The sequence below is a fragment of the Silurus meridionalis genome, chromosome 8, assembly GCF_014805685.1.
Source record: "Silurus meridionalis isolate SWU-2019-XX chromosome 8, ASM1480568v1, whole genome shotgun sequence".
Taxonomy (NCBI): Eukaryota; Metazoa; Chordata; class Actinopteri; order Siluriformes; family Siluridae; genus Silurus; species Silurus meridionalis.
This window is the reverse complement of record NC_060891.1, coordinates 6,931,383-6,958,749: the sequence shown is the minus strand read 5'-3', so window position 1 is coordinate 6,958,749 and position 27,367 is coordinate 6,931,383. Positions and strand designations below refer to the sequence as shown.

General features: G+C 39.3%; 1 protein-coding gene across 1 annotated transcript in view; it reads left to right on the top strand.

Moving 5' to 3' along the window:
- LOC124389836 (ryanodine receptor 3-like) overlaps positions 1-27,367 on the top strand; it is a 462,748-nt gene that overhangs the window by 412,889 nt on the left and 22,492 nt on the right. The window contains exons 86-92 of the mRNA XM_046855362.1: positions 18,866-18,970; positions 19,689-19,770; positions 20,079-21,388; positions 22,948-23,006; positions 24,501-24,675; positions 24,885-24,971; positions 25,314-25,490. Coding sequence (XP_046711318.1) covers positions 18,866-18,970; positions 19,689-19,770; positions 20,079-21,388; positions 22,948-23,006; positions 24,501-24,675; positions 24,885-24,971; positions 25,314-25,490 — 1,995 coding nt within the window. The remainder of the gene's footprint in view (positions 1-18,865; positions 18,971-19,688; positions 19,771-20,078; positions 21,389-22,947; positions 23,007-24,500; positions 24,676-24,884; positions 24,972-25,313; positions 25,491-27,367) is intronic.

The following is a 27,367-nucleotide window of genomic DNA, read 5'->3' as shown; positions in this document are numbered from 1 at the left end:
TAGCTCGCAAAGAAACGGGCATATTTATAAGTAATTATAACGTGTTATAGTTACTCCTAAATATTTAAATTAAGTTGAATTGACGGTAATGGAATTAACATTACACTTATTTGTCTGTTAGTCCGGCAAACAGACAGTATAATTTTATATTAATTCTATAAAAGAGGTATCTCCCTGGCCAAGAAAGACGTAACCCCCTTTTACTTTATACCGTAAATTAAATTAATTAAATAGAGCATGTAGTTCAGACCTAATGTTTGCAGGAACTTGCATTTATGGAACATACTCAGAGACGATCACTTATGAAAAATACGGCGTTAATGAATGAGACAAACACAACATAAAACTAACTACACAAACAAACAAAAAGAAATAAAGAAAATAAAATTAAAATAAAATAAACGAAAGTTGAAATTATGAAAGGAGGAAGGGAAAGGAATAAGGAGGTAAAAGGAGGAAAGGGCAGCTTACTTCAAATTAATCACATCCTAACTGAGAAATCGTCACGGAAATTTAAATTCGCCTTAATATTAAGGGGTTCAAACTTAACACGCATCTAAATTAGTTGGTAAACCGGTTACTTGCATTGACTTGTTGCACAAGAGTCCGGATGCGGTAGACAAAAGAATCTTGGACGAGTCGGTTAGGATGGAGTCAGATGTTCTTCCAGCTTCTCCTGAAGATCAGAGCAGTTGGTGTTTTGAAGATAAAGCTTGCTGGAAGATCTCAAAGAGATTTGAGATCTTGTCCCAAGATTCGCTGCTGAGCTGTTCGAAGCGTCCGACTCTCCAGGCCATCGGGCCCCCGAGCCTTTCCGGTCGAGCCGAGTGAGCGAGTTGCTCTCTTGACTGATCTCTGACTGGACCCGACTGCACTCTGACTGGACTATGATTAGTTGGGTTCAAGATGTTTTAAAGGTCCTGAACCCCACCCATCCTTGGGGGAATGGCCAATGCTATGGCCTGAAATTTTGGAGGGAAAAACTTCCTTTGTTCATGCATCTGTGGGCATGGTTTCCGGGCTATACTTGCTTTTGGAGGACTTTAAAGTTTTATTCAAAGTGAATTAAGACGGTATGGTACATTTCATGATAAAATGTACCATTATTTGAAAAATAAAGAACAGATAATTTTGCGGTCATTTGGATACTAAACATGAAAGGAATGACAGTATAAGGCAGAGGTACATTAACTTACAGAGATCAGTAATTAACTGATGTTAATACAATGTTGTATTCTGATAAATAAAATGCACCATTGTCAGGAAAGTAAAGAACAGATAATTTCACAGTCAATCAAGCCTTAAGAAGAGAAGAGACAACATTTAACACAGAGTTACATTTTAAGGTTTAAATATTATTGATGTAGAGTTAAACACTTGCTTTATTTATAGTAGAAGATACAAACAAGATGTATGTTTGTATCATGTGACGTGGGACATTCTATTTATTATTTAATTAATAAAAGAATGCTCCCTTTTGGTGTGTATGTGTCTGCATATGTGTGTGTGTCACAAACAGACGTACTGGGGCCGAGTTCCGAGAGTGAATTGTTTTATGGTCTGAGGGTCGATGTGGATTCAACCAGAGAGGCCAGGGGTGTTATCTGGCTTTCGGGGTGGTGCGTGTATGTGTGTGTGTGGGTGAGGGTCAAACAGAGAATCTCAAAGGGGTTATCTGTCTTGTGGTAAAATCCAAACGTTCTGGAGCCGGTTGTGTGTGTTTGTCACAAGCAGCCATGCTGGATCAAGTTTCGAGTTTGGATTGTTTCATGAGTTTTATGAGTTTATTGTTTTATGGGTCCCGGTAAACTAAACAAGAGTTCAGGGTTTGGTCATGTTTAGTGTCTTCGGAGGGGGAGTGTGACACTTTATGGATACCTCACCCCCGATAAAGGTTTCACCTCTTGATTGAGATGTAGATGTCATAGGTTAAAAGGAATGCCTGGGACATGAAGTCTAAATGACCTGTGCCAGACGCTACAATATTGAGTTGGCATTCATATTCATGGCCAGGTAGCCAGACAAGCTATTGCTTTACTGTCATTTCCATTCATATATCCGGCCATTCCAATCTCAACGATTCACACACACACACACACACACACACACACACACACACAATTTCTGATTTCTGTAAAGCTACTTTGAGACAATGTCTGTTGTGAAAAGCGCTTTAGAAATAAACTTGACACGCACGCACACACACACACACACACACACACACACACACACACACACACACACACTTTTCAAGCATTTCTCTTATAAAAACAAACCTGCAATAAAATGTATATCATTATATAAAATTGTAAAGGGAGACATATAGTAACTTACAGATGTGAAATAGACTCAGATTTAAGTTTCCATCCACATGCAGATCTCCAAATCTCTGTTACTCCTGCCCAAGAATATTTTCCACATTGCTGCTTTGCGCAAATCTCTGATAAATCTATATATAATCCTTTATCTCTGATAAACTTTTTTGACTGTCCAATTTTTTTTTTTTGTAAACAAGTCCAGTTAACACGAGCTGGAAACAGCTGTTTAAGCAGAACTGAGGTCTGCATCACTTCTTGGTTTGTCACTGTGCATGTGTGCTGCTTCAACCAGTAAGAGTTTGTAAAAAGTAATAAAACTAAGACTCCCCTACGTGGGGAAAAGAAAATCCCCCCCTTATATCGTTAGAATCTTGGACTCATTGGATACATTTTCCAACAATCATTTTGTTTCCATAATGCTACTGGCTGAAAATAAAAGGTTTGAAATGATAGGTGGTGCAGAATAAACTTCACCTGGCTACCTGCCTATGGATTGTAGACTCAAGCCCAAACATCCACCTCTTTTTACTGTTTTTTTTTATTTATTTATTTATTTGTTTGTTTGTTTATTTATTTATTTATTTATTTATTTATTTATTTATTTATTTATTTATGTGTGTGATCCCATTTTTTTGTAGCACTATATTCTGTGGATGTGTTTGTGACTTGTTATTACAATAAATGTGAAAGTAGTGTATTTTTTTATGCATGTTGTTTGTGTGTACTGCTTACACAAATTCAGCAAATACATTCGTCATACGTTTTCCATTGCAAAACAGTGATCTAATATCGCTGCTTGAGGCTTAGACCATTAGAAAGATGTATAGTCAGTCATGGATATGCTTCTCCCTTTTTATTTAATCTATTGCTAAACATTAACACCTGAAAAAAATGGGATATTGGTTTTGCCTAAAAAGCTTAAAAAATAAGTTAAAAAGCTTACCAAGGCTCTTAACTGGCTGTTCAGTGTTGGATGTAATGGTGGCTCCATTCAACAAGAAAGAGGAACTTGTCCACCACTTTTCCCCCTTAAGCACTAAGTACCTCGATTTTGCTGGCTTAAAACATAACCTTGCCCAATTAATGTGTTTCTCCAACCCTTGGAGAATCCACTGACTAACTAGATGATGTAGTGACAGTCAGGTCATACATAAAGGCTCTTATTGGGGGCTGTCATACTCCAGTTTCATCAGCAGGTCTCTACACACAACCTCTGCTGAATTGACAATCATGTTCATGGCGAGGGCAAAAAGAATGACTGAGATGGTACAGCCAGTAATTATGCCTTTCTCAAGCCGATGGCAGTCTGGTGTACCTGACCCAATAGTGACTCTTATCCTAAAATTGCTGTAATAGTCCAGAATCAGGTTCACAATTGTACTGCACAATCAGATTGTGAGGTTTAGATCCATATGCATTAGCTAGGTCCAACCATAACACGGTTAGGTCTCCTCTCCATTCCCGAGCCTCCCTAATGAGTTACAGTCATGGCCAAAATTGTTGGCACCCCTGAAATTTTTAAGTATTTCTCACAGAAAAGTATTGCATTAACACATGTTTTGCTATACACATGTTTATTCCCTTTGTGTGTATTAAAACAAAACAAAAAAAGGGAGGGAAAAAAACATAATGTCACACAAAACTCTAATAAATAAATAAGATTGTTTCAAGCATGTGATGCACCTTTAAACTCACCTGGGGCAAGTAACAGGTGTGGGCAATATAAAAATCACACCTGAAAGCAGATAAAAAGGGGAGAAGTTTACTTAGTCTTTGCATTGTGTGTGCCACACTAAGCATGGACAACAGAAAGAGCAGAAGAGAACTGTGTGAGGACTTGAGAACCAAAAGTGTGGAAAAATATCAACAATATCAAAGTCCATCGCCAGAGATCTAAATTTGCCTTTGTCCACGGTTCTTGAACATTATCAAGAAGTTTGCAACCCATGGCACTGTAGCTAATCTCCCTGGTCATGGACGGAAGAGAAAAATTGATGAAAGGTTGCAATGCAGGATAATCCGGATGGTGGATAGGCAGCCTCAAACAAGTTCCAAAGAAATTCAAGCTGTCCTGCAGGCTCAGGAACATTAGTGTCAGCGCGAACTATCCGTCGACATTTAAATGAAATGAACGCTATGGCAGTAGACCCAGGAGGACTCCACTGCTGACACTGAGACATAAAAAAGCAAGACCAAAATGTACTTGAGTAAGCCAAAATCTTTCTGGGAAAACGTGTTGTGGACAGATGAGACTGAGATAGAGCTTTTTGGTAAAGCACATCATTCTACTGTTTACCAAAAACGGAATTAGGCCTACAAAGAAAAGAACACAGTACCTACAGTCAAATATGGTGGAGGTTCAAAGATGTTTTGGGGTTGATTTGCTGCCTCTGGCACTGGGTGCCTTGAGTGTGTGCAAGGCATCATGAAATCTGAGGATTACCAAAGGATTTTGGGGCGCAGTGTAGGGCCCAGTGTCAGAAAGCTGGGTTTGCATCCGAGATCTTGGGTCTTCCAGCAGGCCCTTCCAGCAAGACCCCAAACATACTTCAAAAAGCACCCAAAAATGGATGGCAACAAAGCGCTGGAGAGTTCTGAAGTGGCCAGCAATGAGTCCAGATCTAAATCCCATTGAACACCTGTGAAGAGATCTTAAAATTGCTGTTGGGAAAAGGCACCCTTCCAATATGAGAGACCTGGAGCAGTTTGCAAAGGAAGAGTGGTCCAAAATTCCGGGTGAGATGTGTAAGATACTTATTAATGGTTATAGGAAGCGACTGATTTCAGTTATTTTTCCAAAGGCGTGCAACCAAATATTAAGTTAAGGGTGCCAATCATTTTGTCCAGCCCATTTTTGGAGTTTTGTGTGACATTATGTCAAATTTGCTTTTTTTCCCCCTCCTTTTTTGTTTTGTTTTGTTCCAATACACACAAAGGGAATAAACATGTGTATAGCAAAACGTGTTAATGCAATACTTTTCTGTAAGAAATACTTGATTTTCTGGAAAGATTTCAAGGGTGCCAACAATTTTGGCCATGACTGTATGTAATCACTCCTGTGTGCGCCAAACAGCCAGGTACTCCCAGAATACCACCCTACTGCACAGATGTATCAATATGATTGTTCTTCAGGAGGAACTCGGTTAGTCGTTGCAACGAGATACTAAAAAAATCTTGCCTTCAACACAGTGAGATGACTCTAAATTGGCTGATATCCTTTGAATTCTCTTCCTTGGGGATCCATACACCTTCTGAGCATCTCCACTGCTTAGCAACTCTTCCTCTATGCCAGATCCCTCTCAAACACTTCCACAGGTGCCGACGGAAGTTTGGCAGTGCACGCTTGAGGTTGGCACTGTTAAAGTCCCCCATCACAATGAGCGCAGCATCCCGATGCTGTGTTTGGTGTAGCGTTAGTGTCTCATGTAAGTCTCATATCGCTGTGTCCGTGTCCGCTATAGGTGGAATATAAACAGCACTGACTATGACCGAGCTGACTTCCTGAGGTAAATAGAATGGGTAACATTTGATGGTCAGTAGTTCCAGATTTGGTGTGCAGCAGCGTGAAAGAGGAACAATGCTTGTGCTGTCACACGAGTGGTTGTTCACCATCAGATACACTCCACCTCCCCTTGACTTCCCCGCCTCCAGTGTTCTGTCCATGTGGTGAACCAAGAAAAACTTGGTCAGCTGCATGGCGTGGTCTGGTACCACTAAGTTCAGCCATGTCTCGGTGAAGCAGAGAAGGTTGCAGTCCTAAATGTTCCTCTGGAACTTGATTCTTGCCCTGAGGTCATTGAGCTTGTTTTCCAGAGACTGGACGTTGGCTAACAGGATACTAGGTATGCACGTGCCCTCAGACTGTTTCTGACCCTGGCTTGTTTCCCACGTGGATGCCGGTAGGGGTTGTGAACTTTGTTCTTCCTCAGGATCTCGATCGGCCAGCATGGGTCCGGGTTTAAAAATAGCTAAACCTCTCTCTGATGAGGCTCCAGTTCAAAATGCTGACCCTCAAGCAGGTCGTGTCTCAGATCAGATCTGGGGACTGGTATGTCACGGTAGATCTAAAGGATGCATACTTCATGTACCCCTCTTCCCTTCACACATGAAGTTCCTGAGGTTTGCTTTTGGGGTCAAAGCGTGCCAATATTGGGTCCTTCCATTCGGCCTCGCCTTATCAGCTTGCACCTTCACAAAATGAGTTGATACTCTGGCTTCCCTAAGACTTCAGGGCATCCGCATCCTTAACTATATCGACGATTGGTTGATATTAGCTCGATCAGAGCAGTTAGTGGTCCAGCATCGAGATGAACATGAAGGACCACCTATCTCGGCGTCATATGGGATTCGACGACTATGCGCATGCAACTTTGCCCGGATTGCATCCATCCTTACGACTGTGAGGAAGGTCAGAGAAGGGCAGTCACTCACTGTCAGGCAGTTTCAGAGACTGCTTGGGCAAAGTAGACCTGTTTGCGTCTCTAGAGACGTCGCACTGTTCCCTATGGTTCTTCCTATATCCTCCAGCCCTGCTGGGACTGGACACCTTCCCCCCTGTTGCCCTGCTTCCGGAAGTTCTGGAGAGTTGGCCAGGATGAAGTCCGTCTCTTCCTGGTAGCCCCACGGTGGCCGGGCCGTCCCTGGTTTGCGGACTTGGGGCAGCCTCCATGGGAGATTTCTCTGAGGAGGGATCCTCCTCTCTCAATTGAGGGCACAATAGTTCACCCCCGACCAGTGCTATGGAGGCTGTGGCTGTGGCTCCTGAAGGGGCACAGCTCTGAGGTACTGGTCTCTCCACCAATGTAGTAGTGACCATTCTCTAATCCAGAACTCCCTCAATGATTAGGTGTATACTATGAGATGGTGTATGTTCACTGTGTGATGCACTCAGCACCAATTTGACACAGTCCACTGCCCGGTTGTTAACTTAATGTTGGCAGGTGTAAGGCAAAGGAGGTTTTTTGCTGAATCTGAAAAGTTGGTCTTGTTGGAATCCCACCCCGGTTGTTGAGAAAAAAGATTTAAATACACACACCTATACACAATTACACACATACACACACTCACACACACCTAAACACAATCACACACACAGGCACACATACAACCATACACTTTTTCTCTGAACACTTGAAAATACACACACACACATACACCCACACACAAACATACACTTTTCCTCGGAACACTTGAAAATCTTTAGCATTCTGAAACTTTGGCAAGATTCTTCACACCCAACCATCAGAGGATAAAGAACTTCCAAGCTCCTCCAAACTTAGAGAGAGAGGTCTACCCATTACCCATGGGTTCTCCCATTAGGGATCGCCACAGCGGATGATCCGTCTCCATACCCCCCTGTCCTCTACATCTGCTTATTTCAAACCAACTACTTTCACTATTAAATGTTAAACTTAATCTTTTTTATATGTAAAAGAATGTTTAATATTTAGATAAATTACCCAATGCATAATATTAATTCATGAAATATTCAGATTTTATTTAATGTTAAAATGGTAAAATGTTGTGCTTCATAAGTTCCAATTTTCATGTCCTACATCAATAGTCTGTCCTTATTTGCTGATGAGACTTTCCAGCTTTCCTAAAGCTACAGGTTCTTAGAGAAAAAGACTGAAACAACACATCAATGGACATTTACCCAAATAATAAGATCTCTAACTATACTACTAAATTCGGCCAACCGATCGACTTGAAAGGAGATTGGGAAATCTTAATTTCCGAGGTTCAGTATTGCCCCTCATTATTACAGCATAAAACACATTGTCAGAAAGAGGGAAAATAAAGTACAAATTGATTTCTTAAATATCAGTCAAGGATATCACAAACACTATTATTATATTTATTCTTGTCAACAATCCATCGTACAAAGGCTGCCAACAAGAAAAAAATCCAAATTATATTTTCACGAGCTATCGTAATTGCCTCTTTTGCATTTTCCAGCAACATTTTAATAAAATTGGATTTTTCACAATTACTAGGTCCACAAACGATACATAAAAAGGGCAGTTGCAGCAACCTCGCATTGTAAGCGGATACAATTATATTTTCCATGACTAATGATTAAAACACATCAACAGAAACAAACAAGCAAACAAACACATAAACAAAAAAAAAAAAACATATACATACTATATACACATTTTCTTAATATCCATAAGGAAGAGTTGTGATACTCTGAACCCTGAACCTTTTTAACTGGGAATGGATTTTCAAATGAAACCACATTTTATCTTGAACAATTTGGTTATGCGTCGTTATAAGCTAACCGTATTGATCTGCATTTTTCACCAGTTTGTCCACCAGCTCTTCAAACTGACAATTTCAGAATTGGTTAAATTCAGAGTAATGTCGTTAGCTTTCATCGCTGTTTATTCTTTCAAAGTTTTATAGCTGTAGGTTTTAGGGCCTGTGCATACAATCTTGGTTACAAATTTGATTACCATTATCTAGCTTGCTGGTAAGACCACCCAAGTAATTGCTCAAAGGCACCATCCAATTTCTTGAACTACTTTTAAAAATTACGCCGTCAGGGTCTGTGTACAAGAAACGCTTATTCAATTGCTCCATTAAATTGTACAGATTACGCCTTACATAAGTGGTAGTGAAAATACAGATGAATAAATTAGCATTACCAGGTCTGATCAGTTTGTCTTCAACATAATGCCAGTGGACAATTGCAACCTCATCATTCAAAAAACCCAAATAAAACAATGCATGGGAAACGGCTTTGCCGTGTTAGCTGCAGTGCACTATGCAACAAGCTATTGTAAACAAGCTAACGTTAACTAGATAAGTCATATTTTAATCGCTAATATAGCAGATTCATGGAAAAGTACATCGGTAATCAGCATTTTCACCGCAACTAATTTATGAATGGGTCTGCATCTACTACATTAAAGAGAATCGCTTTATTTAAAGTGAATAAAATACCCTAGTTAATGGAGTTGATCATTAATTGAGCCGCAGACACACACCTGACTCGTGTGTGTAGAGTAGGTGAGATGAACTGGTAACGCAGGCAGTGGGTCAAACCACTGTGAGGAAGGGGAGGGGGAGAACTCAACTGTTTCTAAATGTATTTTTTGCGTTTGTTTTTTTTCTACTTACACAATTATTTAGGTAAACATATAATTTTCACAATAGAGAGTGCGATATTTTCTCAATAATCTTTTGTGGGGGACAATCCTCGGATAAGGGGGGAAACCCTCGGATGGGGGGGGGAGTATTTTGAGCAGCCGATGACTGAGGAAAATGAGAGAAAGGGAAGGGTGGATGATGTGGAGATGGTGAAGCAGGAAGTGGATAGGATTAGTAAGGAGGAAGTGAGAGCAGCGATTAAGAGGATAAAAAGTGGAAAGTCGGTTGGACCAGATGACATACCAGTAGAAGTGTGGAGATGTTTAGGAAAGATGGCAGTGGAGTTTTTAACCAGGTTGCCTGAGGAATTGAGAAGAGTGTGCTGGTACAGATTTTTAAGAATAAGGGAGATGTGCAGACCTGCAGTAACTACAGGGGAATAAAGTTGAACAGTCACACCATTAAGCTTTGGGAAAGAGTTGGGGAAGCCAGGCTAAGAGTAAAGATTACTATATGTGAGCAACAGTATGGTTTTATGCTGAGGAAGAGAGCTACAGATGCATTATTTGCTGTGAGAATGTTGATAGAGAAGCATAGATAAGGTCAGAAAGAGTTGCATTGTGTTTGTCAATTTGGAGAAAGCATACAACAGGTTGCCAAAAGAGGAATTGTGGTATTGTATGAGGAAGTAAGGTCAGAGAAGTATGTGAGGGTGTAGGAGGACACTGTGACAGCTGTGAAGTCTGCAGTAGGAACGATAGACTGGTTTAAGATGGCGGTTGGACTGCATCAAGGATCGGCTCTGAGCCCTTTCTTGTTTGCAGTGGTGATGGACAGGTTGACGGACGAGGTCAGACAGGAGTCTCCGTGAACTATGATGTTCACGGAATATATTGTGATTTGTGTTGAGAGTAGGGAGCAGGTTGGGAAGAGCCTGGGGAGGTGAAGGTATGCGCTGGAGAGTAGGGAATGAAAGTCAGTAGGAGTAAGACAGAGTACATGGGTGTGAATGAGAGGGAGGGCAGTGGAGTGGTGCGGTTGCAGGGAGAAGAGGTGGAGAAAGTGAAGGAGTTTAGTTAAGTGAGGATAACAGTGCAAAGTAATGGAGAGTGTGTTAGAGAAGTAAAGAAAAGAGTGCAGGCAGGGTGGAGTGGGTGGAGAAAAGTGGCAGGAGTGGTTTGTGATAGAAGGGTATCTGCAAAAGTGTAAGGAGAAGTGTATAGGACTGTGGGAGACCTGCTATGTTGTATGGATTAGAGACAGTGGCATTAAGTAAAAGACAGGAGGTGGAGCTGGAGGTGGCAGAGTTGAAGATGTTGAGATTTTAATTGGGAATGATGAGGATGGACAGGATTTGAAATTAGTTTATTTAAGGGACAGCAAATGTAGGACATTTTGGTGACAAACTAAGAGAGGCTTGATTGAGATGATTTAGAAATGTGCAGAGGAGGGACATTGTGGTACATCAGTAGGAGAATGCTAAGGATGGAGCATTTATGGAGGAAGGTTTATGGGGGAGGTTTATGGATGTGGTGAGGGAAGACATGCAGGTAGTTGGTTTAAAAAAGACAGATGTACAGCAGAAGACAGAGTATTATGGAGACAGATGATCCGCTGTGAGACTAATGGAAGAAGTCAAAAGAAGAAGAAGAATCCTCCTCTATAGGCTCAAAGTCGCACTAAATAATGTTCGGGTGACAGATCGGTTACGTCTTTTTCTTGCTTATGTACAGGTCAAGAGAGGTAAAATCTAAATAATCTATTCTCTCACCGTTTTGAGCTACATAGTAACACGTTTGTGCACCGCATTAAAGTGCATCTCGAGGGTCTAAATGCTCAGGATATAACTCTTTCAAAAAGTTAATCGCTCTGTTGTCTCTTATCATTTCACTCCAATCGTGCTCCCACATTGTTGTGACTTGCAAATTTTGGGTCTCTTGCAAATTCCTAGTTTTTCCCATTGATTTTTGACAAACATCTATGAAGGGGACTTTAGAAGTACTAAGAGGATGTGGGGTCAGTGAGGGAAAATTTTTTTCACAACTGTCATAAAAACACCTGAGAAACTCATAAGCCTTATTTGTCGGACCGACTTTGCAATAACCGTCTACCATGTAGTTATTGAACCAAGCTTCACCTCCATTTAGTGCGTGTTAAATGTGTAGGTTTTGTGTGGCGTAAATGTATTCCAGCCATTGAATGGACTGTGATGAAAGATTTCTAAATGTTGACGTAATTTTCAAGTGGCGGAGTGTTTTTGTGGAGGAACATTGTTCTAAAGATTTCTCTTTCTCAAAATCAAAGACTTTGCCAGACACTGATGCATACACTTGGAAAATTTGTCAACAACCTTTGAGTAGTCGGTGTAAGTGTTACATCCAGGCTAGGGCTATGACTATCGAGCTGTTGAGATGGTATTAAACTTAAATAAATAGATGATTGGTTTAGTTACATACAGGTTCAGAGATGTGCATGTTACAATTTGTAATAGACTATTTGAAGGAGTCAGGAAATCATTCTGCAATGTTAGGGTATTTTCACATTAGATTTTTTTAGCTTGTGAAGCTGAAATGTTTGGACATTTTTGTGCCATGTCTAGTTTTGAGTTCTAACAAATAAAATGAAATTACCTTTGAGGATAGGAATAAGATATGTTACGTTACGAGGATAGGAATAAGATAAGGTATGTTATCCAAAACACTAGATAAACTTAGTCTTCCTCTATTATAAAGTTCAAATTAAAGTTAAAAATCTAACTTTAGGTATAACGTCATAATATGAATCTATTATGACCAAAGGTGGGAAGTAACGAAGTACAAATCCTTTGTTACTGTACTTAAGTAGATTTTTCTGATATCAGTACTTTACTCCACTATTTATTTTTCAGACAACTTTTTTACTTTCACTCATTACATTGTAACACAAATATCTGTACTTTCTACTTCTTACATTTTCAAACCAGCCTCGTTACTTTTAGTATTATTTCTTCTCATTGAGCGCTGTTTCCAGCCTATCAACCTATCACTGCATGGCTTTTTCACCATATCACTGGTGTATTATTTCCTGGCTATCAGAGGTAGACGTAGGCTAACAGAGCAAACAATGAGCAAGGCAACAAGAGGAATGGTTTATGTGAATTCAGAGGGAGTCACTGATGTGAAAATAAATGAAAAAACAAAGACATTCCTCAACACCCACGGCTATATATAAGGAAAATGTTCTAAATTATCGGTGTAAAAAAGTGCTGGCTTTAATGAATTCGCCATCTAATTTGAGAAAGCACATACAGGTAATCCAACATTTTATTGTTATATCTTTCTTGTCATGATACATTTTAACCTCCTAAGACCTGAGCTTTGGTTTGGCTTGCATTGTAGATTTCTTCCAGTTAATTGGGGTTAGGAAGAACCAATAATTATAATAACCATATTTTTTCTTTGAACATGAAGCTCTTCTTGGAAAAAAATGACGTCATTTATGTGGACACTCGGTCTGTATCTACAGAAAACAATAAAGACATCATTGTGCACAATGTCCACGTATGTGGACACCCAGGTCGTAGGAGGTTAACCTAGTATGTGTAGTATGTAGCTGTCATTTGAAATCTGAGGTTTAGTCAGATAGTTTATACAGTGGGGCAAAAAAGTATTTAGTCAGCCAACAATTGTGCAAGGTCTCCCACTTAAAAAGATAAGAGAGGCCTGCAATTATCATCATAGGTACACTTCAAATATGAGAGAAAAAAGGTGGAAAAAAAATCCAGAAAATCACATTGTCTGATTTTTTAAGAATTTATTTGCAAATTATGGTGGAAAATAAGTATTTGGTCAATAACAAAAGTTCATCTCAATACTTTGTTATAAACCTTTAAATAACCTTTGCTGGCAATGAAAGAGATCAAATGTTTTCTGTAAGTTTTCACACTGTTGCTGGAAGTATGGCCTATTCCTCCATGCAGATCTCCTCTAGAGTAGTGATGTTTTGGGGCTGTCGCTGGGCAACACGGATTTTTAACTCCCTACAAAGATTTTCTTTGGGGTTGAGATCTGGAGACTAGCTAGGCCACTCCAGAACCTTAAAATGCTTCTTACGAAGCCACTCCTTCGTTCCCGGGGTTGTGTTTAGGATCATTGTCATGCTGAAAAACCCAGACACGTTTCCTCTTCAATGCCCTTGCTGATGGAAGGAGGTTTTCACTCAAAATCTCATGATACATTGCCCCATTCATTCTTTCCTTTATACGGATCAGTCATCCTGGTCCCTTTGCAGAAAAACAGCCCCAAAGCATGATGTTTCCACCCCCATGCTTCACAGTAGGTATGGTGTTCTTTGGATGCAACTCAGCATTCATTCTCCTCCACACTACAAGTTGAGTTTTTAACAAAAGGTTTTATTTTGGTTTCATCTGACCTTATGACATTCTCGCAATCCTCTTCCGGATCATCCAAATGTTCTTTAGCAAACTTCAGATGGGCCCAGACATGTACTGGCTTAAGCAGGGGACACGTCTGATCATTTTGACCCCACCAGGTGAGATCTTGCGTGGATCCAGAGATCGAGGGAGATTATCAGTGGTTTTGTATGTCTTCCATTTTCTAATAATTGCTCCCACAGTTGATTTCTTCACGCCAAGCTGCTTACCTATTGCAGATATAGTCTTTCCAGCCTGGTGCAGGTCTACAATTTTGTTTCTGGTGTCCTTTGACAGCTCTTTGGTCTTGGCCATAGTGGAGTTTGGAGTCTGACTGTTTGAGGTTGTGTTTTTTATAATGCTAACGAGTTCAAACAGGTGCCATTAATACGGTGTGAGCCAGAAATCGTGCTTTTTTTGTAGGTGACCAAATACTTATTTTCCACCATAATTTGCAAATAAATTCTTTAAAAATCAGATAATGTGATTTTTTGGGGGATTTTTTTTTCTAATTTTGTCTCTCATAGTTGAAGTGTACCTATGATGAAAATTACAGGCCTCTCTCATCTTTTTAGGTGGGAGAACTTGCACAATTGGTGGCTGACTAAATACTTTTTTGCCCCACTGTATATGTTGTAGAACTGCTATACAGGTGTAAATTAAGTATAAATTATAAACTTCCTGTTTGAACTTTAATAAAATGCACAGGATAACATCTTAAATTTGTCATTCATAAAACATCATAACTTTGAGTTGTTTTCAAGGACAGCTGAAATAACCCTACAATCTGGGATATGGCCTGGCTATATGTATATATATATATATATATATATATATATATATATATATATATATATATATATATATATATAGGGACACCTGACCTTTCCTGCTATATGTGGTTCTTTTCCAAACTGTTACCACAAATCTTGGGGCACCTCAATTGTACAAGATGTCTTTAGATGCACTATAATACAATTTGCATTCACTTGAACCCAAAACTGTTCTGGCAATGCCCCTGTGCACAAAGTGAGTTTCTTGAAGATCTGGTTTACATGCTTTGGAGAGGAAGATCTTGAGTGGTCTGCTGTAGAGCTCTGATCTCATCCCCGCTGAACACCTTTGGGATAAATTGGAATGCTGACTGCACCCCAGGCCTCCTCACCTCACCTACATCAGTACCTGCCTTTTGTAACACCCTTGTGGCTGATGAACACAAATATCCATAAGCACACTCCAAAAATCTAGTGGAACATCTTCCCAGAAGAGTGGAGGGGATTATAAGAGCAAATTGGGACTAAATGTTGAATTCAATGTTCAAAAATTACATACCATACTTTTGACCAGGTGACCCAATACTTTTACAAATATAGTATATGTATGTGTGTATATATTAATATATATTATATATAATTATATATATTGATTATATATACTGTATATATTAATACATTGATATAATGTGAGGTTTAGTTACCAGCGTGACACTAAAACAGGTAGTAGTAACGGCTACTTTTTACTTAAGTACGTGTCAGAGCCAAAATTCTTTACTTTAACTTGAGTAAAAAAAGTGTAGTCAGTACTTCAACTTTTTCTAGAGTCTTTTAAAACATGAGTATCTGTACTTCTACTTAAGTAAACGATGTGTATACTTTTGCCACCTCTGATTATGACCCATTAAGTACAATCTTCTGAATATTTCATGAATTAATATTATGCATTTGGTAATATCTCTAAATATTGAACATTCTTACACATATAAAAAATATAAAGTTTAACATTTAAATTAATTATCTTATGTACGGTTTAAACCACTCTCAAAGCTTGAAGGAGCTTAAAAGTTCTTTATTCTCTGATGTTTGGGTGTGAAGACTCTTAGCAAAGTTTCAGAATGCTAAAGAATTTCGTGTGTGTGTGGGTGCGTGTGTGATTGTGTATGTACGTGTGTGTGTGTGGTGGTGTGTATGTGAGTGTGTTTACATTTTTTTTTATTAACAACCCAGGTGGGGGCAGTTAATAACTAACACACTAACTAACTAACTGTCATGCGGGAAACGGAGGCGGAAGCCAAAGTAACAGCAAATAAAGTTTTATTTAAACAAAAGGGCAAAGCCAACACAAATACTTGCTGTGAAAGGATTATTCCGGTGGTGCGCGCCGAGAGCGTGGCCAACAATAGTCCAGAGTCTGAGGAATAATCCGAATGAGGGAATCCCGGAAAAAGTAAAGTAATATCCACGGTGTGCCTGGAAAAAGACGCAGTCCAAATCGGAAAAGTTAGATCCAAGGCACGGTCCACGCGAAGCGAGAGAACGAGAGTCCGGGTGGAACGGCACGTAGCGGGAAAAGCATACGCGAGCATACAGCAATATGAACACACAGGAACATACACGAAATACACGAACATGCAATAAAGGACCCGGAGTGTGGGTGAATGTGGGGTGTATATAGGCGGTGTGATGAGTGAGTGAATATGCCTCAGGTGTTTTCAATGAAGCCTGATGCGAGAAGCTCCATGTGGGTGGGGCACGCATGAGAGAAGGAGCAGGGCATTCCCCGAAGCACCGAGGCATGACAGCCGCCGAAGGGGCCGTGGCAGGGGGATTCCTGACACTAACTAACACACTAATGAAACTAATGACATCCTTGGCGGAGGTCTGGAGCTGAGAGACGGCTACCCCGGCGACCTGGAACGGATCAACGACACCCAGGGAGGTCCGGGCGGACGCCTCGGCGGAGACTTGAGGTTGTGTGGTGCCCACCGTGGAGGACTGAAGCCGAGAGGGGTCCTCTTGGGAGACCGGGAGCGGAGCAATGCTCTCAGTGGAGACTGGAGGCCGGGCGATGTCCTAGGTGGAGGCCTGGAGCTGAGATATCTCCACCATGGAAACTCGGACTGGCACGATGACCTCGGTGATGACCGGAGGCTGAGCAATGACCACCCCGGCGACCTGGAACAGATCGACGTCACCCAGGAAGGACTGGAAAGAAGCCTCTTCACCCACGGGGACCCGGAACGGAACGACAACCTTGGCAACCACTGGAGGTGGGGTGGAGCTCTCAACAGTGCTTACAGGCTGGAAGACCGCCTGGATGGAGACCGGAGACGGAGCGACGCCCATGACGGAGAACAGAGGCCGAGCTCCTCCCATGGCGACGTCTCGCTCCCGAGCTCCTCCCACGGCGACGTCTCGCTCCCGAGCTCCTCCCACGGCGACGTCTCGCTCCCGAGCTCCTCCCACGGCAACGTCTCGCCTAAGAGTCCCTCCCACGGCAACGTCTCGCCTCAGAGCTCCCCGGAGAGTGACGTCGCACCAGAAAAAAAAAAGCATATGCGAGCATACAGCAATATGAAAACACAGGAACATACACGAACATGCAATAAAGGACTCGGAGTGTGGGTGAATGTGGGGTGTATATAGGCGGTGTGATGAGTGAGTGAATATGCCTCAGGTGTTCTCAATAAAGCCCGATGCGAGGAGCTCCATGTGGGCGGGGCACGCATGAGAGAAGGAGCAGGGCATTCCTCAAAGCACCGAGGCATGACAGCCACCGAAGGGCAGGGGGATTCCTGACACTAACTAACACACTAATGAAACTAATGACATCTAAAAAGTCCCAATAAAGTTACAAAGCAAACGTGTGTGTGTGTGTGTGTGTGTGTGTGTGTGTGTGTGTGTGTGTGTTTACAGTACAGTTTTTTCTTAACAACCGGGGTTGGATTCCGGCACTAACACACTAATGGAAAATCAATACAAGACCAACTTTACACATAAAGCAAAAAAAACTTTGTCTTACACATTGTTACAACAAACTAAAATAATTGATTAAAGAGAATTCTTGAGTACTGTACACATGTCAATGTTTAACATTAACTTCTGGGGTGTGATTCCGGCTCTAACACACTAATGGAACTAATGACACCTAAAAGTGTGCACGTGTGTGTGATCGTGTCTGTGTGTCTGTGTTTAAATTTTTTTCTTAACAACTGTTTGAATGACGGTCACACTCGCGAGGTTAACACAACGAAGCACCTTAATTGAGAACCTTGTTCATCCATAATGTTCCTAATGTGCTTTTTCCTATTCCACCACCAATGCTTACTCATACGTCTAACGTCATCACTACGGATACCTATTTATACAAATGCTTGTTAAACATAACAGAACATTAACCCAATGTTCTACAACAACTAAGTTTGGATTCTGGCACTAACACACTAATAAAACTAATGACACCTAATAAGTCCCAATAAAGTTACAAAGCAAACAGCACAATAACAGAATGCTGCTTTACAGACAGGTATCTAATGCAGAAACAAGCAAGAAACCGAATAGACACAACTGTTTTGACTGATCTTCCCTCCTTTCTTAAAAAAACCTGTCTTGTAAATGTCCTATATCTGTGACCAAATCAATTTCTTCTCCTCTGTAAGCCATTGTGGAATGAAAAAAAAAACAGCTATTAAATTCACACAAATATATTTGAGCATTTAGAGTTTGCTACAGGTGTGGTTTACAAGCTCTGACTAGTGTTCTCTGACTATCCAATTAAAAGGGAATGAAAATACAGGTGTGAATGGGTGCCAGCTAGCGGGCCTTGAAGTAATCAAGTCACAATCTGATTGGTTAAAGCAACAGCTTCAAGCATCATGGATTTGAAGCTAACAAGAGCCTGTGCTGTTAAGGCCAGCCTTCTGCTGAACTTACAGCAATATATGATGTGACATCTGAAATTTGATTGAATAGAAACTCCAACATAAAATTACACTTGATGGTGTTTCTTGTTGCATAAAATGCCATAAAATGTCTATACAGAATACACAGAGTTTAAAAATCCCATCAACACACCTAAACTCTTCTACAGGTCAGTGACAGTATGATGAAAATTACATTTGGGCCTTTTGTGTCCAGGTAGTAAAAGGTAGCTCTGTATATGCAGAAAGAGCTAATGAGTTACATACGTGAGTGATAAGAATATTTCACATTTATATTATTTTAATATTAATAACTTTTATCTTCCTGCTCCTCTTTCTGCTCAGGGTCCATGTATAGGAAACCAACAAAGCTTGGCCCACAGCAGATTATGGGATGCAGTTGTTGGCTTTTTGCATGTTTTTGCTAACATGCAGATGAAGCTCTCACAGGCAAGTTCAAGATCGACAGCAGTTGAATGAAAGTCAGTGTTTGTGGCTTTTTGAAAAAATACAGAACAGTGTTAGGAAAAACACACATTCAGGTCTAGATTTTGTTAGGGTCATCTTTAGGTTAATTTTAAAAATATAGATTTTAGAGATAGATTTTTTATAGCCATCAGTAGATTTTTCTTCTTAGCCAACAATACAAGCTTAAGCCACCATGTGTCTATTATAGTTTTATTCTGTTTGTTTTTTAAATAAGCAAAACATGGTTTTAACATATAACCATTTCAGAGGTTTACCAAGATCTGAATGTTTTATTCAACAGGTCAAAAGTTGGGACAAACAGACTAGATGGTTTTACTACTTCCTTGCCACAGTTGCCATAACCTCTTAATCTCAGTAAATTTGCATTGGTCATTATACATGTACATTATTAAAAGTGCTGTACACATAAAACTAAATAGAATTTTAAACAATCAAAGCATTTTTCAGATGTATAGCTCACTGTGAGCACACTAAAGTAGCCATCCAGAATGAGTACATGCTTCAAAACCATCTGCTCATGAAAAAAAAAAACAATGACATTAGCTGCTTTGTTGATTAATAACACTGTAGCGTTAAGGCTAGGTCTGGGAAACTGAAAAAAGTATTAGTCTTCCCAAAACCATAGTCTGTCTGCCTTGACCAGAGTAAAATGTATTTTCTATGTTTTCCTTTTCTGTAGGACTCCAGCCAAATTAAGTTGCTGAAAGAACTTATGGATCTACAAAAGGACATGATAGTCATGATGCTTTCCCTTTTAGAAGGTTTTCATATTCAATTCAATAATGATAAATGATGCTCTAATTTTTTGTCATTTTTATGTACATTTGAGTAACATTTGTGGAACAAGTTGTGAATTTCCTGATTATCCTGTGAATATCCAGACTCAGGTACTAAAAAAAACTAATAGATACTAGTCTTTGCCTAATATGATTATTTGCTGCTTATTTAACACACTATCAAAGATGGCAAGGTAAATACTAAGCTTTATAGTGCCAGTGTATTTTTATTGGTGAGTTGCTTTGGTTCACAGTAATATATGAATTCATTTTAGATTTATGTGTCTTTCCAGGTAATGTTGTAAATGGCACCATTGGCAAACAGATGGTTGACACCTTGGTTGAGTCCTCCAGCAATGTGGAGATGATCCTCAAATTTTTCGACATGTTCCTAAAGCTGAAGGACCTCACCACATCTGACAATTTTAAAGAGCATGACTCTGATTCTAAAGGAATCATCTCCAAAAGAGAGTTTCAGAAATCAATGGAAAATCAGAAGCAGTACTCTCAGTCTGAAATTGAGTTCCTACTTTCTTGTGTTGAGGCAGATGAAAATGACATGTTTAACTATGTGGAATTTGTGAAACGCTTCCATGAGCCTGCCAAGGACATTGGTTTCAATGTCGCAGTACTGCTTACAAATCTGTCAGAACACATGCCCTATGACTCTCGGCTGGCTACCTTCCTGAACCTGGCAGAGAGTGTCCTTAATTACTTTGAGCCATTCCTTGGCCGTATTGAGATCATGGGTGGTGCTAAGAGGATTGAAAGGGTCTACTTTGAAATCAGCGAGTCCAGTAGAACCCAGTGGGAGAAACCACAAGTTAAGGAATCTAAAAGACAATTTATCTTTGATGTAGTCAATGAGGGTGGAGAATCAGAGAAGATGGAGTTGTTTGTAAATTTCTGTGAGGACACCATTTTTGAGATGCAACTGGCCTCGGTGATCTCAGAGACTGATGCTGTTGAAAGAGGAGAAGATGAGGATGAGTTGCAGAATGTAACCAAGGACATGGTTTTGGTAGAGGAGGAGAATGTACTGGAATCCTCCTCAGCTTTTACCATGGCATTTGCTGCGATGAAGAAGAATCTCTCTAGTCTTGGCAGACTGCTCACCCTGAAGAACCTGGGGAAACAATACAAGAAACTCAGGAAGATGAGCCTGAGGGAAATAATTGCTGGGTTCTTCTACTTTTTCTGGATGATCTTTACTGGCCTGCTCTGCTTTCTCTACAACCTGGTGTGGTGCTTCTTCCTTATCCTGTGGTCAACACTGTTTGGTGGTGGCTTGGTGGAAGGTGCCAAGAATATTAAGGTGACAGACATCCTTGGCAACATGCCGGACCCCACACAGTTTGGCATACATGGTGATGTGCTGGAGACTGAAAAACTAGAGGTCAGTGAGGCTTTACTGGTTGCTGAAATAGACCAGTTGGCACAAGGAGACAAAACAGAAATGGACCTCATATCAGAACTGTTAAGTATACAGTCAAAGAAGGAGGGAGGGAAGCATGGAGCTGAGCCTGGCCTGGGAGATGTGTCTGAAGTGGTTGGAGTCGATTCCCCATCCTTAGTTTCTGCTGTAAGGCAGAAAAAAGCCCAGGTAAAAAAGGCTCAGAACTCATACTGCAAAATTATAAACTGCACTATATAACATGGAATTAATGTAATAGAAGTATAAAATACTATATCATACTAGAGCTGTATTAGAGATCACTATATGATGGGAAAATTTAATTGTCGTGTTAGTTGTGCATAATCACATTCACCCTGATTACAAAAATGTTGGGATGCTGTGTACTGTAGAACTAAATAGAATGATTAGCAGTTTCTTAAACTATTTTATTATATTTTATTCACATTTGAACATAGAAAACATATCAAATGTTTAAACTGAGGAAATATATGGAATAATAAGGGAAAAATTAGGCCAATTTGAATTTTGAAGGTCTAGTGGTTAGGATGCGGCACTCTCACCACTGCGGCCCGGGTTCGATCCCCGGTCAGGGAACCAACCCCAGCCACTCTTAATGCCGGTCCCAAGCTTGGATAAATGGGGAGGGTTGCATTAGGAAGGGCATCCAGCGTAAAAACATGTGCCAAATCAAACATGCGGATGATCCGCTGTGGCGACCCTGATGGGAGAAGCCGAACGAAAGTTTACATGTCTCAAAAATGTTGGGACAGGGTCATGTTTATCACTTTGTAGGATCCACTCTTCTTTTAACAACAGTCTGTATACATCTATTGTAGGAACTGAGGAGACAAGTTGCTTAAATTTTGGGAGATGAATGTTGTCTCATTTGTGACTGATACATAATTCCATTTGCTCAACACCCCCGGGTTTCCTTGTTGTATTTTTAGTTTTATGTTACACCAAATGTTTTAAATAGGAGAATGGTCTGGACTGAAGGCAGGCCAATTTAGCACTAAGGCTTTTCTATTTTAAAAGCCATGCTGTTATAGATGCAGGATGCAAATAACATTTACAGAATTTAGCAGACGGCCTTATCCAGTTTTACAATTGAGCAATTGAGGGTTAAGGGCCTTGCTGGAGGTTTTCAAAAAGAATTTCACATTTTAATTTGTCTGTCCACAGAATAGTTTTACACATTGCCTCAGTCCTTTTTAAATGAACTTTGGCCCAGAGAAGACAGCAGAGTCTGGATCATGTTCACAAATGGCTGATCTTAATCTTATCTTAATAGAGCATTAACCTGCATTTGTAGATGGAAAGACAATCTGTGTTCACAGACAGTGATTTCTGTTTTTCTAAACTAATTAGATTTACTTCAAATAATTATTCCTGTTTTTATAGCAGTGCTTTAAACTTTGGTGAACCTTTGCTCATCTTTAATTCTTAGAAACTCTCAAGATACACTTTGTAATACACAGTCATGTCACTGACATGGTGTCTGTGTAGTTACAGTTTTCCAGCTTTTTGTTGCCCCAGCCCAACTATTTTGAGACATGTTACTGCCATGAAATAAAAAATTACCTCATTTTTTCCTTACAATAGTAAATGTTCTCACTTCAAACATTTGATATGTTTTCTATGTTCTACTAATATTTGCAAATCATTGCTTTTTTGTTTTAATTTACAATTTACACAGCGTCCCAACATTTTTAAAATTCTGGTAGTATGAAAATCTCTCTCTGCAGGAAGCTGCAAGTAAGAAGCCAGCTGAGAATGAATCAAATGCAGACTCAGAAAAAGCAGAGTGAGTGGAAAATATGACAGAATTTTTTTTCTCATTAATCTACACTTAGTACTTCATAATGACAAAATTCTAGCATTTCAGTTCTTATAATTGAAAACAAAATTCTAGAAATGTCTAATTTTTTTTCAATTATAAGAACTGAAATGTCACATCCATAAGTGTTCAGACCTTTTAGTCAGTTTAATCAGCAATTACAGTTTAGTGTCTTTTTGGGTATGATGCAACAATCATTGTCCACCTGGAATGGGGTATTTTCTGCCAATCTTCATTCTAATTCTCTTAAACTCGGTCAGGTTGGATGGGGACTGTTGATGGACAGCAAGGTCTATCCAGAGATATTTAATAGAGCTCAAGTCAGTGCTCTGGCTGTGCCACTCTAGGTCATTCACAAAGTTATTCCTAAGCCTGTGTTTTCTTGTCCATTGGCTATGACTGAGTTCCTGAGCACTGTGGAACAGGTTTTCATTGAGGATATCTCTGTACTTTGCTCCGTTCAGCTTTCCTTCAACGTGACCAGTTGCCAATCCCTGCTGCAGAAAAACACCCCTAGCAAACTTTAGATGGGCCCAGATATGTACTGGCTTAAGCAGGGGAACACGTCTGGCACTGCAGGATTTGAGTCCCTGGCAGTGTAGTGTGTTACTGATGGTAGCCTTAGTTACTTTGGTCCCAGCTCTCTGCAGGTCATTCACCAAGTGTGATTCTGGGATTTTTACTTACCGTTCTTGTGTTCATTTTGACCCCACGGGGTGAGATCTTGCATGAAGCCCCAGATCGAGGGAGATTATCAGTGGCTTTGTATGTCTTCCATTTTGTAATAATTGCTAAAAACTGCTGATTTCTTCACACCATGCTGCTTACCTATTGCAGATTCAGTCTTCCTAGCCTGGTGCAGGGCTACAATTTTTTTTTTATGTCCTTTGACAGCTCTTTGGTCTTGGCCATAGTGGAGTTTGACTGTTTGAGGTTGTTGGACAGGTGTTTTTTATACTGATAATGAGTTCAAACAGGTGCCATTAATACAGGTAACAAGTGGAGGACAGTGGAGCCTCTTAAAGAAGTTGTTACAGGTTTGTGAGAGCCAGAAATCTTGCTTTTTTGTAGGTGACCAAATACTTATTTTCCACAATAATTTGCAAAAGAATTCTTTAAAAATCAGACAATGTGATTTTCTGAATTTTCTTTTCCTATTTTGTCTCTCATAGTTAAAGTGTACCTAAGATAAAAATTACAGGCCTCTTGCATCTTTTTAAGTGGGAGAACTTGCACAATTGCTGGCTGACTAAATACTTTTTTGCTCCACTGTGCATGTATACAGACATTTCTAGAATTCTGTTTTTATTTTGTCATGGGGACCCATTGAAGATTAATGAGACATTAAATCAATCTAGACTATTGTAGTATATAAGGCTGCAACATAATACAGTTCAAAAACTAGTGAAGAGGGTCTTAATACTTTCTGAATGCACTGTATATGTATGTCTGCTGTAATAGTACAGAGGATGTGGAGAAGAATAACCAAGGCAAAGCTAAAGAGTTACTCATAGAACCCCCATTTGAGGAACAGAAAAAGACACTCAAAAGGAGGTGTGGACAGAAGAAAGAACAACCAGAGGCCATTATGGCCAGCTTTTTTGCTGGCCTAGACATTTATCAAACCAAAATTCTAGTAAGCCATTTTAGAACTATTTCTATTAATATTATTTATTAATAATGTTAATGTTATTTATTATTTATTATTATATTTATTAATATTAATATTCTATTCATTTATATTAAGAGTTAATAATAACAAATGCATTTATACTCTTGCAAATGTGCAATAATTAAAGTATATAATGCATTCTTTGAATCACTGCAACTTAACTCTCTTCACAGAATTACCTAGCTCGAAACTTTTACAACCTGCGATTCCTGGCTCTGTTTGTGGCATTTGCCATCAACTTCATTCTGCTTTTTTATAAGGTAACATGCCTGGCTTTCCTCATTTAAATTTTTTTTCTTTTCAATAACTAGATAGCTAGATTTGCAAAGAATAGCTCCAGCTGTATTGTCGTTTTTATTAACTATTTATATAATATTCATTTTATGGCTTGTTTAAGTGAAAAATTTAGTCCAAATATATATTTTTATAATATATAAAGATATAGTCCAAATATATATATTTTATAACATATAAAAATATGGTCCAAAAATATATTTACTTGTATACTTTAAATATTTCCTCCGAATTTACTTGATATAACTCTTTCATTTTTAATTATTATGTAGATATTAAAATGTTTGTGCATATGTACACACATGTAGGTGACTGATGAAGAGTCTGAGGAGGTGGATTCATGGAGAAGTGAAGAAGATGAAGGTGGCATTGAGCATTTTATTCTGCAGGAGAGCAGTGGTTACATGGCACCTACACTTTGCTTTCTATCTGTTCTGCACACTATTATCTCATTTCTCTGCGTGGTGGGATATTACTATCTGAAGGTACATGAAAACCTCCACATTCATGCAGAGGGGTGGCAATTTAAAAATACATTTTTGTAACTGCACTGTTTTAATAACAGAGATTGAGATCTAATGCATCACTACAAAAGACCAATAGGTGTTAAATTGTGTAGTGAAGGTCATAGCATTTTATTTACTTCATAGTCACATTCAACAAACCACTCAGTAATTCATCCTGACATTTAGATTATAAAGTTACCTCACATATCAGGATAAAAAATTTTCAACATAAACAATAAGAACTATATACCGTGATCGGTCTTTCTAGGGCAGGGGTGGGCAAACTTTTTGACTCACGGGCCACAATGGGTTCAAAAATTTGACAGAGGGGCCGGGCCAGGATATACATACATACACACATGATACACATGATACACATGATATATATATATATATATATATATATATATATATATATATATATATATATATATATATATATATATATATATATATATATTACATTAGAGATTTGGCCTGTGACATGAATATGCATGGCTCATTGTACAAATTGCTTACCAAATGCATTAATAAAAAAAAAAAAAAATTTGACAGAGGGGCCGGGCCAGGATATACATACATACACACATGATACACATTATTTATATATATATATATATATATATATATATATATATATATATATATATATATTACATTAGAGATTTGGCCTGTGACATGAATATGCATGGCTCATTGTACAAATTGTTTTCCAAATGCATTAATTAAATTAATAATTAAATGTATTAAATTTCAGTTAAATTAAATTAAGTTAAATCAACAACTTGTTGATCTTTTTTTTTTTTTTTTTGCCATTGCATCAATAAACACAGCATAAAAACTCAAGTTCAGTTTCAGTGGGAACAGTGTTGTTGAACTCCTTGTTTTTTTTTTTTTGCCATTGCATCAATAAACACAGCATAAAAACTCAAGTTCAGTTTCAGTGGGAACAGTGTTGTTGAACTCCTTGTTTTGCCAGTTCATCAAAGTCTGGAGTAAGTTTTGTTGTGGCAATTCTCAGGATAGATCCGAGGTGTTGGTCAGTTAACCTGGATCTGTGAGGGGCTTTGATCGGACCTCAGTAAAAAAATATTTTGTTGCCAACTCCGTATTAAACACTCGGCGCTCACTATCCACTTTTCTTTGATAAGCTCATTTTTGCAGAAGGGCTCATTAAAGAGGAGAAGAGAGTAATACACGCAAACAAGGTCAATGTAGATGAGGTGCACCATATTTTGGGGAAACGTGGGCATTACAGGGGAAAGGTAAATTAAACAAGGTTTACCTGCATGGGTGTAAATTCCATTTAACAGTAGGGGGGGGGACAATAAATATAATAGATAAGTCATATTTTAATTGCTAATAGAGCAGATTCATGGAAAATTACATCGCTAATCAGCATTTTTGCCGCAACTAATTTATGAATGAGTCTGCATCAACTACATTAAAGAGAATCGCTTTATTTTAAGTGAATAAAATACCCTAGTTAATTAAGTTGCACATTAATTAAGCTGCAGACACACACCTGACTCGTGTGTGTGTGTGTAGAGAAGGTGAGATGAACTAGGAAACAGGCAGTGGGTCAAACCACTGTGAGGAAGGGGAGGGGGAACTCAACTGTTTCTAAAGGCATTTTTTTGCAGGTTTTTTTCTACTTACACAATTATTTAGGTATGCATACATTTATTTTCCACAATAGAGAGTGCGATATTTTTTTTATATTTTTTTGGGGGGGGACAAACCCCGGGATTTACGCCCATGTTTACCTGTACCTATTTTAATATAATTTAGTCACGTTCGGCGGGCCGGATTAATAAATCCAACGGGCCGTGTGTGGCCCGCGGGCCGTAGTTTGC